This window comes from Felis catus, chromosome C2, assembly GCF_018350175.1.
Source record: "Felis catus isolate Fca126 chromosome C2, F.catus_Fca126_mat1.0, whole genome shotgun sequence".
Lineage (NCBI taxonomy): Eukaryota > Metazoa > Chordata > Mammalia > Carnivora > Felidae > Felis > Felis catus.
In genome coordinates, this window is record NC_058376.1 from 45,441,766 (window position 1) to 45,463,705 (window position 21,940).

Sequence of the window (21,940 nt, forward strand, 5' to 3'; positions counted from 1 at the left end):
GTTTGGAGCCTACACATAAAATTGACAAAAGGCAGATTACAAAGAGAAAAGACAAATTTTAGTTATGCACGTACATAGGAGTTCAAAGAAAAATATGTCTCAAGGAGATGGTCAGAATTTGGGACTTATAACACATCTTAACAGGAAGGGGAGGGAGATAAGTGAATTTATGGGAAAACAAATTATTTTTTAAAAAGATAAATGGGCTCTTAGAATAGATGAGAGATAGGATAGTTTGGTAACAATATCTGTTTAGGTAATTTCTTATTCTGGTGCTAATTTCTCTCTGGTGATTCTGGTGGTCTTCTAAATGTGACACCTGAAGCCATAAAACTCCTAAAAGAAAACATAGGCAGTAATTTTTTTGACATCAGCTATAGCAACATTTTTGTAGACATGACTCCTCAAGGCAAGAGAAACGAAAGCAAAATTAAACTAGACACACCAAAATAAAAGGTTTTACATAGCAAAGGAAACCATCAACAAAACAAAAAGGCAACCTATGGAATGGGAGAAGATATTTACAAATGATATATCTGATAAGGGTAATTTGCAAAATATAGAAAATATATAAAAATATATAACTTATACAACTCAACACCAAAAAAAATCACAATAAAAATGGGCGAAAGATCTGAATAGACATTTTTCCAAAGAAGACATACAGATTACCAATAGACACATGAAAAGATGCTCAACATCACTAATCATCAGAAAAATGAAAATCAAAGCCACAATGAGATATCACCTCACACTTATCAGAATGGCTAAAATCAAAACCCACAAAATAACAAATGTTGGCAAGCATGTGGAGAAAAAGGAAACCTTATGTGCTGTTGATACACTGCCTGCAATCGCAGGTAGTACCAAACCCTACGTACTCTGTCTTTTTTCCTACACATATGTACTTGTGATAAAATTTAATTTATAAGTTAGGCATAATAAGATATTAATGACTATAATAAAATAGAAGAGTTATAACAATATACTGTAACAAAAGTGTTGTGAATGTGTGCTCTCTCTCAAAATATCTTATTGTACTATATTTATCCTTCTTTATGTGTGATGTGAGATGATAAAATGGCCATGCGATGAGTTGAAATGAGGAGAATGACATAGGCATTGTGATATAGTGGTAAGTTACTATTGACCTTTTGATGACACATCAGGAGGATCATCTGTTTCTGGACCACAGTTGACCACAGTTAACTGAAACCATGGAAAGTGAAACCATGGATAAGGGAGGACTACTCTATGAAGTGTTGAGGGAAATAGAACAGCCTAAAATGTGAGGAGATGTTGACTGAAGTAAGGAAAGTAATCTGAGCAAATTATTCTTAGGTTTTTCTGAAACACAGCTTCAGGCAAGGAAACATCATTGTGAATATCTAAGGAAAAATTGTCCAGCAAGCAAGGGTTGTTTCTTTGGGGATTTATGATATAGGACAATTTTTGCCTGACAGGTTACTTCTCTTTGAGCAAAGATTTGGTTTCCCTAAGAAGCACTCAAAATTATGTAGCTGAAGTCTACAAATACAAATCAAAGAGAAATATACACAAATTAATAACATAAAAAAAACTATCAGTTGAAATTGAAGTCAAAGCAGAAGATCATAAGAATTATAGTAAGTGACATATTCTAAAATTTTTATATTATACTATACACTTTCAGGGTAACACTCAAAATACTTTAAAATATGGTATAGGAATTAACCAGATAGGAGACCATTCACTGTAAACCGTTGATAACAGCCATGATAGTGAATTCCCGCTGAATGTCAGCATTTCAACGTTGATCTTCCTATTTTGTTTCCTAACATTTTGCTGACACCTAATATAATTTAAATATTCAGAAATTATATGTTGCTGAATTTCAGTATTTAATTTTTGAAATCAATGTTACATTTTATGTATATTTCATGTATACTGTACCATTAATTATAAGTTAATGCTAAGAAAACAAATACTAGTTGGTTTCATAAACCCACCTTGGAAATGTATAGACTAAAATAAAACTTATTTTCATTGGCATACTTTTTTCCCCTATAAATAGAATTTAGGGGGAAAAAAGCAAGATTATTTAGCATACCATATTACATTTCAAATGAAGTATAAAAATGTGCAAAGATTTACAGCATTTGTTATGAATAATAATCAATTCTTTTTAGTTTTAAAAATCTTTGCGGGGCACCTAAGTGGCTCAGTTGGTTAAACATCTGACTCAGGTCAGGATCTCACCATCATGGGATCAAGCCCCACATTGAGCTCCACACTGGCTGTGGAGCCTGCTTGAGATATTCTCTCTCTCTCTCTCTCTCTCTCTCTCTCTCTCTCTCTCTCTCTCTCTCTGTCTCTTTCTCTCCCTCCCCTCTCAAAAAATCTAAATAAATAAATAAATAAAATCTTTGCAATACTGTTAACTTCTGTAATACATATGGAACAATGGCATTTGGTTTGTTAACAAAGTAATCACAAAAATCAAGAGGATAAAGTATAATATGCACTGAGTGCCTTTGAAGGTACTAGGAGAAAGAACATGAAGTGGAAATTATGAGCTAGCAGCCAGTATGAGAATACACAGGCTTTTCATCCTCATGCAGTCAGTGATTTGTAAACAACAATTACTAACTAGAGAAAATGAGAGGAAAACACAGAGCTCAGCCAGGTGTTATTTTACGTCAGTGATTTACTCTGCTATTTGATCAATGATGAGAACAAAATCACCCATATCCTCAGGAAGCCATGAATGTTTCAGAGCAGCTGTGGGAGCACCTGGCTACTTGTCCTACACAAAGACTACCTCCATCAAGGAAGAATCAAGATTTATTCCTCTCGGCTTCAACCAGAAACAATGCCAATGAATCTGCTGTTGCATCGCATTATTTCTTTAATGAGAGAACAAAAGCAGTTTTACAGTCCCATTTCGGATGACTTGGCAGGAGTACACTTGCGTCCTCCTGAATCAGTTGTGACAGGATCATTCAACATTCCCTCAAGTGGCCAGCAGTATGAGTACTTTCTCCCTTTATATATCTTCTGGAAACACACACACATATGCGCGCGCACACACACAGTTGTGAATAGCTCTCACTTCCAAAAAGTAATAAAGAAAAAAATCCCCCAACACAGCTTTTTAAATATTTTACATCTAGGTTTTATAGAAAACAGAGAATCTAAGGGCTATAGCCTACAAAATCTACAGAATCCAGCAGAATTTTACTGACTGAGATGTGTTAAACTGTGGCTAGGGAAAGTGAGAGCACAGCTCATGGGGTGGAGCAGGTACAGGGATGGGGAAAAATGCCTTTAGAATTAGTGAAAAGGAACACTCTCAATCAATAATCAAATAACTCAGCGTATTTTTGGTTTTCCTATTATTCCTCAATCCAAATACTTTTTTTTTCAAATGAGACAGTTAAATAATGGAAAATATTGAAAATTCAATAAACTAATCCAAGATGGATTTTAATATTATACATATTAAATTATAGCATATCCATTTTGATTGATATAGCATGTTCAAATTCCTATCACTTTGCCTCATTACTTATTTTCTGGTATTAATATTATATGTTATTATGCTATATTATAGATTATTTTTTTCTTATATTAATCTACTCTCATAAAATGATGTCATATACATGGAGTATATGACTCAATTGACCATTGCTCCTATGGTACCATAGAGGATTTATAGAACAAAAACCCCATGGACGGGACAATTATCTGATAAGGTTTGAAACAAGATTTAAACAAGTTTTGAATAAAAGAGATTCACATAAAAGTTACCTGATGTGTTTGTGTGGCACTGTAGTAGGTCCTATGGAAGGTTCAGATCCTGAAATGCCACAATCACTGGGGTACAGTCCATAAGTACCAGACTTAGCCTAGAGTCCACTTCGTACCTCTTATGTAACTGCAAGTTGCTTCTGTTTGATCCTATGTCCTCATCTTTAAAATGAAAATAACTGTACCTATAAAGTTAAAATGTATATTAGATTATATATCTGAAGCGCACAGGAAGTTAAAAAGTGAAGTATAATATATCATTATAGGGATGCCTCGGTGTCTCAGTCAGTTAAGCTTCCGACTTTGGCTCAGGTCAGGATCTCAACAGTCCATGAGTTCCAGCCCTGCACTGGGCTCTGTGATGACATCTCAGAGACACAGATGACACAGAGGGATTCTGTGTCTCCCTCTCTCTCTGTCCCTCCCCTGCTTGCACTCTGTTTATCTCTCTCTCTCATAAATAAACACTTAAAAATTTTAATATATTATTATATACTCTATAAAGAGGAATATCAAGAGCTTATGATAAAGGCAGTCAATTGCTAGATGTCATGAGGAATAGATAGTAAACCTTTTAGGAGTTCAGACATCAAAATCAATTGCATCCAAAGTGATTAAAGAAGTCTTCAGCTAGTTCATAGTTCTATCTGAAGGGGAAGAATGGTAATTGCTGTGATTTTATCTTATATTATGAACCATTCCTTAAATGTGAATCTTTCTTCTAAAATTCCCCAGGTCATCCATGGGTCATTTCACAGCCCCAAAATGGAACTAAAACTGTCTTGTCTGTTTATGCACTTTAGGTGACAACAGCACAGAAAAAGATTTTTTTCCTTCTTAAGACATCCAATAAGCAAATCCATAACATTTATAAAACTAATTTTCATAAAGCTTCTTGGGTTAAAATACTTTTGAATCCAGTGTTCTTCCATCTAGCTTCCTCTGCAATTTTGTATCATCATATAAATTCAAAGATGACAAAAATACAGGGAAAGATTATAATCAAATGACTCCTCCATAAGCCACATGTATTACTTTATGGTCATAGCTTATAAGTCTGTTAACATTTAGGTTTAAGTTTCTGAAATTTATTAACTCTTCAATTATATTTTTGAAAACAATTTCAGAATGTCACGTTAGCTATGAGATGACAAAGATTAGTTAGGTTTTTAAAAATAAAATCGTATTCCTTTTAAAGTAGTTTCAAAAGGTACAGACAATATAATTTGTTAATATAATTTAAAAATCAGTAACTGGTCAATTGTTAGATTCACTTCTGTTATTCTCTTGTTACATCTAGTTTTCCTAGGCTAGCATGAGAAACCACTATTAATAGCTTGATGTGATTCCATTTTAAAATGTATATATGCATATGTACATATATTATGCATATATATGCATATATATTCATTATATTTTTAATAGATATCCCAGGGTTCAGTTTTATTCAGAGCAAAGAATAAAAACTTTTGGTCTAGAAGAAACTCAGCCATAGGTTTAGAATCTGTACTCAAACTATGCATGCAATGGCAATAGTATTCTGCTAATATAATTGATTTGCTGCTGCATTTGTCTACTATTTGTCTAATGATAATAGTTTAAATTTTTTTTAGCATTTATTCATTGTTGAGAGACTCTAGAGTGTGATGAGGGGAAGGGCAGAGAGAGAGAGAGAGAGAGAGAGAGAGAGAGAGAGAGAAGAGAATCTGAAGCAGGCTCCAGGCTCTGAGCTGTCAGCAGAGAGCCCCACGTGGGGCTTGAACTCACGGACCATGAGATCATAACCTGAGTTGAAGTCCAACACTCAACTAACTGAGCCACTCAGGCACCCCAATGTTAACAGTTTTAAATAGAATAGTTCAACTAGTGTTTAGAGCAGTCCTTACAGTGTTAGCGTCAGGCACAACATTTCACTTCTCTTCATTCTGCTGGTTCTGTTTGCATACATGGGCTTCCTCTTCTTTAATAAATTCCTTTTTGGTATTGAAGTTCTTGCAGATCTCCTCGTTTTCCTCTTGATCATATTGGCAACAGTATTGGATGTAACATCAAGAAACCTTTGATGTCTAAGTATTGTGCAGCCAGAGTAAGTTCAAAAAGTGTTCCTTGGTTAACTTTCAGGGATTCTTAGTCCCAAACAGGTATATCATCTATTTGCTTTTCTTTGTTCTCATCATCCTCAAAAGGAGGGTCATCTCTGAATGACCTTTTTATAAATATTGCTGAACTAATATTTAGTAGGGAAACTAGGTCATCATTTACCTCATCATCCATTCCCAAATCTTCCGATATGGTCTTGATAGTTATACAATTTGGTTATATAATAGTTATATAATTTAGTTAACAATTTGGGGGTATCTAGTATTTAGAATTTTTTGAATACTTTTTTATGTTTATTTATTTTTGAAGGAGAGAGAGACAGAGTGTGAGCAGAGGAAGGGCAGAGAGAGTCTCTGGAGACACAGAATCTGAAACAGGCTCCAGGCTCTGAGCTGTCGGCACAGAGCCCGACACGGGGCTCGAACTCCTGAACCACAAGATCATGACCTGAGCCAAAGTTGGACACTTAACAAACTGGGCCACCAGGGGCCCCTAGATTTTTTTTTAAATCACAGTATGAATGTTGATTTACGACTTGTTTTTATCACGTTAAGTATGACACTTATTTTCCCATGCCTGTGTATATACATCAGTTTTAAAACAGCTTCATTAAAATATATTGTATGGAGTTCTTTCAAGTGTCCAAACTTTTTTTTAATGTAGCAATAAAATTTGTAAAACTTTTTCCATTCACTATATTATTTCGTGTTTTTAAGTTTATTTATTTATTTTGAGAGAGAGATAGAGAATGAGGGATGGGCAGAGACAGAGGGAGAGAGAAGATCCCAGACTCCACGCTGTCAGTACAGTGCTGGATGTGGGGCTTGAACCCACAAACTGCGAGATCATGACCTGAGCCAAAATCAAGAGTTGGAAGCTCAACCGACTGAGCCACCCAGAAGCCCCAATTCATTATATTATTTTAAAGATTTAAGTTTTTGCAAATGTTATCACTTAGGTGCCTCCTTTCCACAGTACTAGTTAAAATTATTTTAGTTGTTTATGTATAAATGACTTTCCTGCTCATTTTTTCCTTTTTTGATGTTATTTAAATGGGCTCATCTTTTTCCCTGTATGTGGAACAAATTTTTCATGAATCAGCTGAGGCCCAGGAGTTACAACCCATATTTAAATATAATATGTTTAATCTATTTATATAATTTTCATATATAATTTTTATAATTGTACAGTTCAAATAATTGTATTTTTACCTAGAAAAATTACTAGAAACCAACATTCTTGATTTTAATAAAATGGGATGCCATGAATAAGGAAATTGTTTGAAGTTAAGCCGAGAAAGGACACATTCTTGATTTTGGCCTTCTAGAAAGGGCAACTTTCTGAGATACTGGTGAATAGCATGTGTTAAATGCTTAGAAAATACCGGCACAAGATAGATCTTTTTGCTAAAAATTGACAGGTAATAATAAGGTCAGCAGAATCTCAGGCTGTTCTAATTTGGGAATACTTTTTTTTGTCTTTATATTTCAAAGAAACTGCATTTTATAGCATCTGTCATATAAACAATTTCTTAAATGCCTCTGGAATGATATAATAGTCAGGAGAGGTATGTGGTATAAATTACTATAAACAGCAGCCTAAAGACAAGCTTAACAGTGAACGCATTAAATCAGCAAGTCATAGACTAATAAAATAGAAATTAAAAAGGCACAGATTATGCTGAAAAGAACTTTAAAGATAATGCTTCAGGTTTTACTCTCTGTAATTAAGTGCTGACGGTGCTGTACCATTTTAACTTATTATTTAAAAAGTGATTTTTCACTGCGGCCTCCACAGGTGGTAAGAGTTTTCAGTGCAAATATTTCCACAATTTTTCACTTGTCTTGTCAAGCTACCTACCAGCATCATATTGATATGGTAGGAAGAAATACAGTGACCAAGCTTTGTGTTACATGATGTTAGTGTTTCTTTGGAAAAGACTTGAAATTCAGAGCTAAGGGCTTTTTTAAAATACAGAACAACATTAACCTGGAGGAAAAACTGGAAAAAAAAAGTAGTCCAATATCACCAATAGCTTAAGGTGGTATAATCAGGAAGAAGAAAACCTCTCCCTTTTTTAATAAGAAAGGCAGAGAAGTGAGAAACCTGACAGACTATAGGTTAAATAAGGAAAGTCTTTAGGATGAGAGTATCCAACATTTTTCAAAATATGTTTAAAAGAAACAGATTGAATACTTTTTTAAGGTTGTAAATTATCAAATGAATTAGGTAATTAAACAAATAGATGCTTTTTATCACTGCTTTAGAACTTTTTTGTTTTAATTTTTTTAGAAACTCGTTTTTTTTTAAAACCTACCCACTTTCCCTACAGAACCATAAATGTATCTATCTCAAATTAAGGTCTTTAAAGATAAACCAGTTAAAGTGTTGTAATTTTCCTGTTCCCGTTGTAACAAATTACCACAAATTTACTGTTTCAAGAACAACACATATTTATTATCTTATAGTTCTGGACATCAGAAGTCCAACATGAGTCTTATAGGTATAAAAACAGGGGTGTCAGGAGGGCTGGTTCCTTCTGGAGGCTCCAAGGAGAATTCATTCCTTCCCTCTTCTACTTTCTACAGGTTGCCTACATTCTTTGGCTCAGAGCCTTCCTTCTGTAGACAAGTCGCCTCCTGCCTCCCTCTTTTGGCACTTGTGATTACATCAGGCCCTCCTGGGTAATTCAGGATAATCTTTCCATCTCAAAATCCTTAGCTTAATCAAAACTGCAAAGTCTCTTTTGCCAGGGAGGAAATTCACAGGTTCTGGGGATTAGATGTGAAACTATTTGTGAGCCATTATTCATCCTATCACAGTTGTCATACGGCTTAGCATACCATGTTATTCCCAGGTACAGGACAAAGCTAGACACTAGAAAGAAAATAAAGCATTGATTCTGCTGTATATTTCATGTATATTTCAAACTCAGAACCAGATTTCAACCACATGGGGAAAGTAGGTAACAATATAGATTGCTATTAAACTCTGATTATAAGAAAGACATCAAAATAAAAGCATATGAGGCAGATACTGTTAAGATATATTATGTTGTATAAAGCATAATATATTTAATAACTATTTCCAAAACAAGATATCGATCAAAAGTAGTTTCAAAATGTCAATTAACATGATAAATATCACATTCACAAAACTTCACAAGTAGAATTGTATTGATTATAGCATGTCTCTTTCCTGAGCATCTACTGAAACACTACTCCATATTCTTGCTTGGCAACTCTACCCGTTGGTTCATTGGCAAAGAAAAAGGGAAAATCATAGTCTTAAAAGTTGGTTCTTGATTTGCAATTTCTGGTGTATATTATTTATTTATTATGCCATTGTTATTTACTTATTATGTTGTTTACATTTCATTATGTCATTGATTATACCCCCCTCCACCACACACACACAGACACGCATACATCTCTCTGGAAAGAAGCACAGGGAAGAAGAGCAAGGAAAAGAATAAAGAAAAGAGAGTGAAAAGCACTAAAAAGGGAAATGAAGAAAGAAGAGAGGAAGGAAGGAAAAGGATAGGAAAAAGAAAAAGAAAAAAAAAGAAGTATGATAGATGAGCAAAAGTGAAGAGTTAATTCTATTAATGTTAAAGGTAAGAACCAGGACCTAGGTTAAAGTTACAGGAAGAAAACAATGACTGCATATGAGAATTTGTTAACAATTAGAGATTTTCAAACAGAAATGGACAGCCTTATGAAGTAGTATACTCTTTAGAGCAACTGTTGAAGCAAGAAGTGGATAATCGGCTAACAAGAATATGTTGAGGATTTTTCTGCATTGCTGAAATAATATACTAAATGACTTACAAGGTCTATCCTAGTACTATGATTCTACTATTTAACATTCATTGTGAAGATTTCCATTGTCACAAATACATGAGTGTAGAAGTGTGCTCTTGCTCTCCCCCATCTCTCTCTTCTTCACCTAAACACACACACACACACACACACACACACACACACACACACAATTAAATCTTATTTAGGACCAAAGTAATTACCTAGAATAATTTACAGTTCTTTCAGGTATTTCCATGTAAGCATCAGAAAATAACACTCATCCTAATGTGAATAAAATCTCCTTTGTTCACTAACTCCACGATGTACTTTTCTTGTTTTGCCATGTAGTTCTTGGTAAACTATTTGAGATTCAGAAAATGTAGTAATCAAAAAGGGTTATATTAAAGCCATTTTCAAAAATGTGGTAATCTATTCAACAATCATTTATTTTGAAGGTCAAAGCTAAGATTTTGAAGGCTTAAGAAAGGATGTATATCAGAAATACAATTCTACTGAAAACTATACTGAATGCACAATTCTTTACTCAGGAAACATTGCTTGAGCCTTCAAGTCTTTCAGTTAGTCTCTGATCTGACAAACTCCAGAAGATATTATTTCCCTGACTATTTATTTCTTTCTCTGATTTTTTAGAATCAGAAGTTAAAATCAATATTGCCCTCTGTGTTCTAAAATTAGTTTTTCTCATGTGGAGGAATAAGTGTATTTTCCCCTTTATGTTTGTTGGTACTACAGTGTTGTCACAATATGCCAAATTCAGATGTTATATAAATTCAGGTTATTAAGAAAACAAATTTGTCAAATATATTCAAAACAAATTCTTGAGGTTTCATGTATTGATGCCATATTTTAAAATAAAATTCCATATGGTGCTAGCCTTCTCACAAAATAGAAGATGCAGCATTTGAGATGTATATTGACCTATAAATTATTTCCCACATCCTCTGCTTTAATTCATTAACTGTTTAAAATGTGTGCCTAGTGTATATTGCGCAGCTGTTTTCAAAAACAATAGGTTAGTACATAGTGTGGTTCAGAACATCCAAATCATGTAAAGCACCATTCTCTGTAAAATAACAAAATAAAAAATGTGTGCATAAAGTATGAGAACTCTAACAGAACCATATAGGAAATTTCAACACTAGAGGAATTGTCTAATAAAGTAGAAACATAATTGAATATTTTTCCATGAAAATAATAATTATGGAGACTATATGAAAATATGGAATAAGATTTCAAATACATGGTTATGCAACTATGTAAAATATAGACATTTACATATAAAGAGGATAAGCAGAAGTGAAGAGATTTTAGAGTTTATATGGTTCTTGAACACTGAAGTCCATGTATAAGTGAAGAATTTATAACTAGATTTCTTAGAAAATAGTATATTCATTAGTACTTCCCAGAGTAGTTAAAGAATAGATTTTCTTTATTTTATAGAAGTATAGGAGAGGACTCATAAAATTTAGGTGATGTACATGTACTGTTAATTAAACAGTGGGGAATTGGAAATAGGAAAGATAATACCTGTATGTTAATCAATAATTATTCCAATATGCTGCCATAATTGAATTTATTATCAGTTTTGCAAGAATTATATCATTTGACCTTGAGTGCTAAATAATTATGTGGCAAAATGTAGTACACTGGTAATATTATTGACTTATGACATTGCACATTAAACTGAAAATTACCCATAAGATTGTATACATGAAAAGGACATTTTTAAAAATTATAATGAATTGTTATATAGAAGTCAACTTCTAATTTATATGATCCATCTTAAAGTTATGATTTTTCCATAAAACTCCATTAACACACTATTATACTACAGTTCAAGAGCATTAATGACATTATTAATGGTAGTTTATTAGTACTAATATGACTCAATTTAAATAATGAATTATCTGAGCACTTTTTCTTATTTACCATGCTATCCACTTCTGTTTTAGCTTATAGCACACTACCTTTTAGCGACTTCTGTTATTATCATCACTCATTTTTAAAAATACATTTTAGTGCAATAATGCTTTCATTGAAAAGCTGGAAAGAGTTTTAATATAATTTCTAAAGTACTTAATTCCTTGGGAGAACCAAACTTTTCATTCTCACAAATTTAAGAAATACTTTATCTTTACGATACAAAGGCAACATTCAGAAAGAAAATACCAAACCTAATACTTGAGCCTTTCTTACAAATTTAAAGTATCTTTATTTTAATCATAGAGAATCAATTTTTTCAAATTCTATCCTCACCTGCAATTGGTTCATTTGAACAGATTTCTGGAAATGAGTTGGAAAGACATTGTGAGTTCATAATGATAATTCCAATATGAGTTTACTATTACAGAGTTTTTATGTACCTTCATTGATCTTATATCTGTATCTCCGTTTCCTGTTGAAAAAAACAAATAAACAGACCTAGTCCTCAGTAACACCATATTACTCATTTGCTTTAACCCTCAACATACGCACAAGGATTCAGATTTACAATACGAATACTACCAACGTCAATATCATTACTAAAAACAGTTTAGTAATTTTTGCAGATTTTTTTTAATCCTTAAAACTACCTCTTTGGGATATACACTAAGTTACTATGTTTTAAGTCACTTTAAGTAGTTACTCTTGGAAGCTGTGCCTCAATACACAGGTTTCATTTTTCTTTTAATTTTTTGATATTACTTTTTTAAATAATTTGCTTTCTAACCATTTAACTATTCACAGAGTTCCAAAGTAAATCTTCAAGGGAAAGCAATATTGAGACTTCTATCTTCTAACCTTATCATGTCCATCCTGTTGCTTCCCACCCCTAAGGGTGACTATTGTTATTATTTTTTTATTCTTAGGCTTATCCTTACATTGTTTTTTGTACATTTTCCCTCCTTACTTTTTTTATTTAAAAATATATCCTGAAAAAACTCCATTTTTATATGGAGTATTTATAGTCATAATTCTCTGGTGGATGTAGCATAGGTTTTCAACCCATCCCTTTTTGATGGACAGTTAAATTATTTCCAATCCTTACAAATAAATCTCAGTGAGTGATCTTATAAATGTGTCTCTCTGTGTTTGTTCAGTGTGTTTTTGGGATAGATTCCAAAAAGCCCAAGTGTAAATGAACATATAATTTGCTTCAAATTGTTAAATTTCCCTTCATAAAAGTTGTACTATTTTGCATTACCACCGACAGTGTACTAAAGTGCTTTTCCCTAAAGTCTAGCCAATAGAGCCTGGTGTCAAATTTTTGGATTTTTGCCAATCTGATTAGTGAAAAATGATACCTCAGTATATTCAATTTGTATTTTTCTTTTTATGAGTGAAATTTAACTTCTATGCAAAAACCTATTGTTTTAAAAATTAGAATACTTAAAAATGAGTATTTTGTTAGAGAAAATTATGATATATAAATCCAGGGACATCTTGGAAGTCAAGTGCAAGATTACCTTAGATTAGGATTGGGTTGCTAATACAATGTTATATAGGGGAATAAAGACATACTTCTGAAAATAAACTGCAGAAGTTAAATGTTTCAATTTTATTCAAATGTCACAGAAACCATGCAAAAGAAATAATTTTCACTTTGATATGCAATAAGTTACTAAAGATAAGATGTTTGTAATATAAAGTTTTATAAAGTACTAACAGTTTACAAAGTATTAAGTCTTGAAGAGAAAGAAAAGCCTATAAATGATCTTGTAATTTCAGAGTATTTTTCTATAGTAGATTTAGATTTGATAAAATACAGGATCCAAATGTATTGTACCTCGTGTCATAGACTAAAACCAAAGCCATCTTAAAGAAAAATCTCCTCTAACAAAGATGAAGATGATGAGTTCTGGCTCTTATTCTTGGACTATTTGAGTTTTTCCTATGTTCCCTAGTAGTGCTTCTAAATATATTTTAATACTTTATTTGTATTAAATAGAGTAGATCCTGAGCCTTTCTTATTAATCTGACATCAACAATTGCTATCCGCTTCAACAAGAATTATATTTTCCTTGGAAGACAAAATATTAAAGAAAAGATGATGGAGAATGATTCCTGCCAATTAATTCTTAGTTATTTTCTTTCCTTTCAGCACCTTCCCTGATAGGTGTGGTAAGGAAGGACTGGGCATCCCAAAATAGCATTGCCCTATCATGGCAAGCACCTGCTTTTTCCAATGGAGCCATTCTGGACTACGAGATCAAGTACTATGAGAAAGTAGGTCTTATTTGGAGCTTCCTAAAGAAACTATATATACATATATATGTATATATGTATATATTGAGCATGTTGTTATATTATTTTACTTTAAAACCTGTTCTGTGACATAACATCATACCTACTATGTCTTTCAAAACTCTAGTTTACTACTGTGCTTATACTTTTCTTAATTTGTCTTGTTTTATGTCAGATGATAAAGTTAAAAGACATAAGATGTTCATCTCTGTCATGATTTACTATAGGGATTTTTCCAACATAGTAAGAGGTAATAACTCCTTCAACTTACAGTTTAGCTGACATAACATTGTTTCTAAAATTCACTTGGAAGACATAGTAAAATGGAATTGCTAGAACCTAAAGAAGGAGTTTGTATAGCCTATATTGTTTGCCAATGAGTTTACAGTTACAATTCTCTATAATTTGGAAAGGATGATTTAAGGGATAAATGGAGTTTTACATTTAGGTCAGCTGTTTTACTTTTTTAAGAAGCCGCCCAGATAAATCTGGTTTATAAATCAACTTAATCTTAATTTTCATTTTTGTCATTTAAAATTGTTCTCAATTACTATATTTTCCCAAATTATATACTTCCTTACCTTTCTTGGATTCACATTCTTTCTTTATGTGTTTTTCCCTTTATTCCTCACTATTATGATATTGTTGCTATAGATATTATAGGAGAGGACATAACAATTCTAATATGTCTCATTGTGCTAATACTGCTCTGGAATATTGATAAAGGGAACATTAAATTTTAAAAAAATAATGTAAAAATTATATATAATTTCTAGTTGTATACTAAAGTAAGAAGGAACTTCTTGCATTTCTGTAAATTACTAGAAGCAAAGGAACATCACAAATTTTGATTTCCTTTGAAAAAATATAGGTCAAGAACAGAAATAGAAGTCTATCTTTTCCTATTCTATTGATTCTGAGCAAATGTATGTTTGAAAAAGGGAGAGGTAACTCAGTAGCCTGCCTGTACCCATTTTTGACCGTCTAGTAATTTCAGCATTATGTAGTCAATGAAAACTGTTGTTATCATGATGAATTCACACAAGTAACTCCATAGTCTAAGAAAAGAGAAATTTACTGAGTTTTAATTGGATTACAGATTGTGCACATTGGCCACACCAGCATGTGCTCAGAAATCCTGCTGAGCTCTCCTTTCAAACGTTACAACCTCTAGCATGCTGTCACAAAGTAAACATATTTTCTGTCTACTAGATTAAGTAGATCTTTAGATATGCAAAAATTCTCATTATTTAAAAAGCAATGGGCACAAATATATCAGCAACTTTTCAGAATGAAAATATCCCTCTATGCTTTATAAAGGCTATATTTTGTACACAGAAAATAATTCTCATTTTATAGTCATTTATGTTTCAAATGTTGTAAGATGAAGATAACTTGTAATATTTCCAATTAAGGACAAATCATACAGATTCTGTAAAAAGGGAACCATAATCATCCAATCAAAATTTTAGAAATCAATAAAATTCTGAAAGATGCTGGCATAATTTTCCCGTTTTAATGGTGGAATAAATAATGTGATGAGGGAGTCTATTTTTTAAGAAAATGGCAATGATGCAGTGCTAATGGAGTTACTAAACTTGTAGTAAACATGGAGGTGGAAGCCATGGATTCCTAGTTCATGTTCTGATTGTGATGCTCATTATGCCTATGGCCAAGAAAAGTCAATTAATCTTCCTATGTCTCACACTTCACTTTTACAAAATGGAAATGAAGAAAGATATCAAGTCTTCTAGTGGGTTGTAAGGATTAATTTTATAAACAGACCCAAAGATGAAAATCAGTATTAGAAATCATTTAATTTAATTTAAGAATTAGCAGGCACCTGGGTGGCTCCGTTGGTTAAGCGTCTGACTTTAGCTCAGGTCATGATCTCACAGTTTGCAAGTTTGAGCCCTGTGTAGGGGCCTCTGCTGACAGCTCAGAGCCTGGATCCTGCTTCATATTCTCTCTCTCTCTCTCTCTCTCTCTCTCTCTCTCTCTCTCTCTCTCTCTCTCTCTTTCTCTCTGCCCCTCGCCTGCTCACACCGTCTCTCTCTCTCTCTCTTCAAAAGTAAATAAAATTTTTTTAAAAATTAAAAAAAAGAAAGAATTAGGGAAATAATTGACATATAATATAACATAGAATTATTATACAATAGCATGGGAATTGTATACAAACTAAATAAAGATCATCATCTTTTCATATGTAGAGGCAACCAATCAAAAGTGTTAGAATATCAAACCTTTCAGAGAGGTTTGAAATGATTAATAGGATTAAAACCTTTCCCAACCATGCCTTCATATTGTAACTGTACATTTTACCTATTTGCTTCTATAAAGTGATTTCTCCTTCCAAGCAAATATTTTTTTAAAAACTTATAACAAGGACAACTTATAATAGAATTCCTAGTTGGAAGTGCTAATTTCCTTCTTTATTAGGAACCTAAATATTGCAAAATACAAAGAAGAGCAAAATACAAAGAAATATATGTACAAATGATGCTAATTTTGGAACACAAATATCCCCTCATATGTGTATATGTATGCATGGTTACATAAATATAGAGAAACATAGAATGGAATAGAGTGTACACCCTGCTGTTTCAAGTGTTGCGTGTTGAGTTGGAGTGCAATGGGGGACAGAAGTATATGAATGGAGGCAAGGAAGAGAGAGGGAAGTAGCAAGCTTAGGTAAATATGGATGGATGGATGGATGGATGGATGGATGGATGGATGGATGGATCCTAAATCTCATTGCCCATAAGGAAGCCCTGAGACAGGATTTTGTTAGCAAGTGATTAATTAAGAAAGTTCCCAGGAAAACCAACGGAAGAATGGGGAGGCAGGACTATAAGGGAGTTCTGGAGTAAATTACATCTCAGAGTTCATCCTATGGAGATAACAGAAGCTGAGCTCCCATGCTCTGGCTCCAGTCAGTCATTGGCTACAAGTCTTAATGAGATGTACAGAAAAAAAGTCATTGGCACTTCTGGTTGTCTGTAGTGGCTTTAGTAGCCCAAGTTTAGGTCTTTAAAGAAGGTGCCACATACAAGCCTTCACAATCAAAAAAAAAAAAAAAAAACATAGGCACTTGGTTGGGGGGGATTGGGAGCGGGAACACATAAAGGTGGTCCAAAGGGATCTGATGGTACACCAACTATTAAGTAAGGTAATTCAGTGGTTCCAAAGGGATCTGAAGGTACACCAACTATTAAGTAAGGTAATTCAGTGCTCAAAGAGCTGTGAATTTTAATCCTGGGCTCATTGTAATATTCATATTCTCCTCAGTCTTTTAATAGGGGTGCCTCAGTCTTTAATTTGTGGCTTGTTAAACCTTCCATTTCCTTTTAATCAAAGTCAGTCTGTATTGCTAATTCATAATTAATCCATAATCAATATTTACACTATTCTCTGAGGAATTCATGCTGTTTTATTAAGTTCTTCTTAAGAGCATTATTCTATAAGTCAGGAAAGAAGTTTGGTGCTTAGAATGTGCAGTGTCCACAAATATCTGAGATCAAGCAACATACCCTTGTTACCAGTGACTTTTTCTTTTTTTTTTTAATTTTTTTTTCAACGTTTATTTATTTTTGGGTCAGAGAGAGACAGAGCATGAACGGGGGAGGGGCAGAGAGAAAGGGAGACACAGAATCGGAAACAGGCTCCAGGCTCTGAGCCATCAGCCCAGAGCCTGACGCGGGGCTCGAACTCACGGACCGCGAGATTGTGACCTGGCTGAAGTCGGACGCTTAACTGACTGCGCCACCCAGGCGCCCCACCAGTGACTTTTTCTCACAGAATGTGTAACATTAGAAAGAGGCACTGGCCTGGGTGGTCAGAAATTTGAGTTTGGCTCAGATCTTAATTTTCGTAGTCTGGTTTTCTCATCTATAAAATAAGGGTAGAAAAATAATTTCATAGTTCTAGCTGTTTCCAGATGCTACTATGTTTTTATCCATATAGCTTATAGATACATTATCCCATAACTCAAATAACTGTAGTTTTTCATTTATGTCTACTAAAATTAAATGCACACATACACATTGTAAAAAATATCTTACCACAGGGAACAGTAGTTTTCACATTATAATTACATATAAAAACTACCATTGTCTTCTGTGTGTGATGAGAGGGGTATGGAGAAGAAAACATATTGCTTGTTGATTATAACTAATTAGATATTGTCTCATCAGTTAATTATTCCTCCCCAATTCTTAGTTACTTTTTTCATACTCAAAAAAATGTTTAGTTTTTTGAACTCAAATATAGTTTGAACATGAAAAGACACTTAAAATAACGAAGAAAGTCAAATATGTTACCAAAAAGTTATATTTCATTTACTTACTAACAATGCTTTTCTCCAAAAGCAGAGCCTACTCATAATGAGGGAACTGTTAAAAATAAAAGACAATTTAAGTGATACAAACACACTTTATTTAACACTTTGTGAAGTGGGCAGTCTCCTCAGAGAACCATGAAATGGGGTAGAAGGTGGGAAACTTTTATAGGATAAAGAACAAAGAGGAGAAAAATAGAAAATATCTGGCTGAGGCCACATATTTAACCTTGTTTGGGGTGAAAAGGAAGAAGGAAAGAAGTACAGAGTTGACTTGGTGCTTGGGGCGGGCCGACTGGATATATGCATTTTTGGTCAGAGAATTTACAGGGGTACAAAAGTTGTATTTGGTTTGCTGATGTGGTACCTCAGGTGAGAGCAGCTCTGTCTTCAGCCTAGAAAGTCGTTTCAGCAAAACTAAGACATTATCACTCCCAATCTCCCAGTTCCCACCTCTCAAATTTGCAAACCTACTTGGCAGCTACAAAATACCAAAAATTCAATTGAACATCACACATGCCCCTTCCTTATCTCTTCCCTTCTCTCTTTACCCTTTGTGTTCACATTCTTGATTTTTCCTCTCCTTTTTGTTCTCTGCCCAAGGCACTTTTCTTTCTCCTGGTTCTTTGTTCTTTTATTATATCCATCAAAGTTAGTCTTGATTAGAGTCATTCATGTGTGTATCTGACTCTCTCACTAGTTTATGAGCCCCTGAAGAAAGCAGATCATTTCTTGTCTTTGTCACTCAACGCTCAATCAGTGTCTGATGCTGAAACAACGGTCTACTTTCAGTCATATTCTAAAGAAATTAGTAAAAATCCTCTTTGTTCAGCACTCATTCCCAGAAAACTGAGAAAAGTCACTCAGCCACTGTGAAATTAACCCAGCAATTTAAAAAACAGAGAAAGAAAGCCTCCAGAACTCCCTATTTCTACCTGTTCATAACAAAAACCCATACACAAATGTCTATCAACTAAGAGGACGTTCTGTTACTACGTAGAATGTAAGCCCATCAGGGCAGGGATTTCCTTTGTTTACTTTCACACCCCCAGCACTCAGAAGGGTACACCACTAATAATTCATGGACAATGGTTGTCCAGTTGCATGTCAGGTACTTGTAAAAGTGTTTTTCATGGATCGAATAATTCAATCTTAATAACAACCTTTTGAGATAAATACTATTACTCTTCCCATTTTACAGATGAGGAAATTAAGGCACAAGAAATCAAAAATCACAGAGCCAGTAAGTGGTTGTTAACGCTGGCCTTGGTACTTGCATCACAATTGGATGTCTCAAAAAGTCAGTGCTTTCTGCTGATATTGATTTTCTGGGTTCCCTGAGGCCAAACCCTGCATTATTCTCCAACGCCCATTTTGCATCTGTAAAATGGCAGTGATTAAACATACCTATTTCACCAGGGTGCTATACAGCTCCACTAATTACCAACTGGTAGCTCATTTTGCAAACATGAATCCCCCATAAAGGTTCATTATTCTTACATCCAGTATTTAAAGACACTGTGACTGGTAAAGTCTTTTCCTAAAGTTCTCTTGTTAATTTTTACCACGGTCAGCAGTTTTTAGATTTTGTTCAAGAAAACTCATCATGAGAAAGGAAACATTTCTTACATCCAGATGGTCAATAATTATCTACATAAAATACTGAATTAATGTATCTGCCATTGTTTCACCTAGTTTGCTAATAAAGTATCTATTAGTTTTGTATAGAATTACATAATCATGTCATGAGAACAACATATTATTTTAAAAAAAGGTGAAGAGATTTGTAGGAAGCTTTCGATTATGGGAAATATTTTTATCTGTCAGGGGTGATTTAAGTTAGGCTCTTTTGAGAGAAGTTTGCATTCATGGTGTCCTTTATGAAGTCACATGTTTCTCAATACCAAACTTTATACAAGTCTCTTTGTTTCTCCCCTCCTCTCTTATTCTACCTTCTCAAGATAGTTTTACCCCAGATAACAATTCAATAAATAGTGAATAGCTTTTTTTCCCAACGATAACATAATCAGTAAATCTATACTTAATTTGATTAAAAATAAAATAATCAACTACAGATATTTTTTTAAAAACTTCCCTTTTTAGAAAATGGTCAGTGTACCTTCCTAATTTTCTTTTGTTATATTTCCTTCGCTTTGGTGTTTGAAGAAGTAAATTTTCTCTTCACTTCAGAATGCTATCCTTAACCTTCATCCACTCTTTAGTTCAGAAGCATATCTCCTTCGTTCTTTGCACCCTCCTTTCCCGGTGGCCATCTCTACCTTGTACATTTTGCAACCTAAATATAAACTTGCATGTACACCTACATGTGGTTATTATGTACTAAGAAAAGTGGGATTGAGAAAAGGGCGTAAGGATCGCCTGAATCACACGAGGATCTTGTTGAAAGGCATACATACTATGATTCAGTTGATTGGAAGTGGGTTGGGGGCATGGCGAGTGGGTTGAGGATTTACATCGGGAACCAGCTCCCGAGGGATGCTAGCAGTGTCACTCCAAGGACTGTGCTTTGAATTGTAAGTCTCTAGAGGCCCTGATTCTCCATTACCTCACATTGCCAAGTGTGGATAGGGAGGAAATAATCATGACCTTCTAAACATACTCAGGATTTAAACATTGAACCATCTTTATAAATGGCTAAGAACTTTATAGGTATTATAAGATTCATACGATATTCAAACCTAATATGTTAGTTTGAAGTAAAATGCAGTAAGGACCAAGTCAGTTTCAGATACAATTGAGTGCTTGCTTCTAAGGAAATCAGCAAATTCCTGAGCTGTTAAAGTTTTGTGTTGTTTTTTTTTTTCTTTCTTTCTTTCTTTTTCATAATCCTTACTTGTTATGATGTCCACCACGGAGAAATTGGATATGAGCATTTGGTACTAATTAAAACAACATTACCTGATGGAAAATGGACAACAAGGGAATTTACTGATACAAACACTCATTAAGGAGATTTCATAGCCAATTTCCATGTTGTGCAGCAAACACCACACTGTGCAGAAGCCTGCCTGGTTTAGTGAGCCCAGGGAGTCCCACGGTGCCTGGGGCAGAGATTCTCAGGATAGCAAGCCTGGGACAGGTGCCAGTACTGAATCAAAAGCGGCATCTGTATGGGTTTCACATACCAAAATAGAAAGAAATTTAAAAGATATTTATACTGTTTCATCAAGCATAAAGTCTACACACATATGAAAATTACAAGTGTCTATTAACTATTCTAGTTTAAGTTCTCTCCATTTTCATACAAGTTATACTATCTTTATCTTTCATTTGATTTAAAAAATGGATTCACTTAAAATTATAGAAGCTGAGCTTAGTATATCAAAGGCTTGGTACATCCAAAAAAAGGGGAAAAAAAATAGTTGGGAGAAGGAAGTACTCCAAATATATTTCATTCAAAAGTTTATACCTAAATTTATAGACTGAAATGAAGTTATAAACATAATTAATGTCAAAAATTTATGTTCCTGTTTCCAAGAACAGTAAAACTATACTCCCTCCATCGTGCTCAAAGGGCCTGGGATTCTTTGGGCCATATACAGTCACCGGAAGTGCCATCCTAGCCCTGATGTTCTGTGTAATACTAGGTAAGGCTGCACATTAATTAACCACACTTCTGCCAACTTGCTATAGTTCAATCAACTCT

At 33.8% G+C, this 21,940-nt stretch overlaps 1 protein-coding gene across 5 annotated transcripts in view; it reads left to right on the top strand.

Moving 5' to 3' along the window:
- EPHA6 (EPH receptor A6) overlaps nt 1-21,940 on the top strand; it is an 854,316-nt gene that overhangs the window by 517,492 nt on the left and 314,884 nt on the right. For all 5 annotated transcript variants that reach the window (XM_019839578.3, XM_019839585.3, XM_023238878.2 and 2 more), the window contains one exon: nt 13,795-13,919. In XM_019839578.3, coding sequence (XP_019695137.1) covers nt 13,795-13,919 — 125 coding nt within the window. The remainder of the gene's footprint in view (nt 1-13,794; nt 13,920-21,940) is intronic.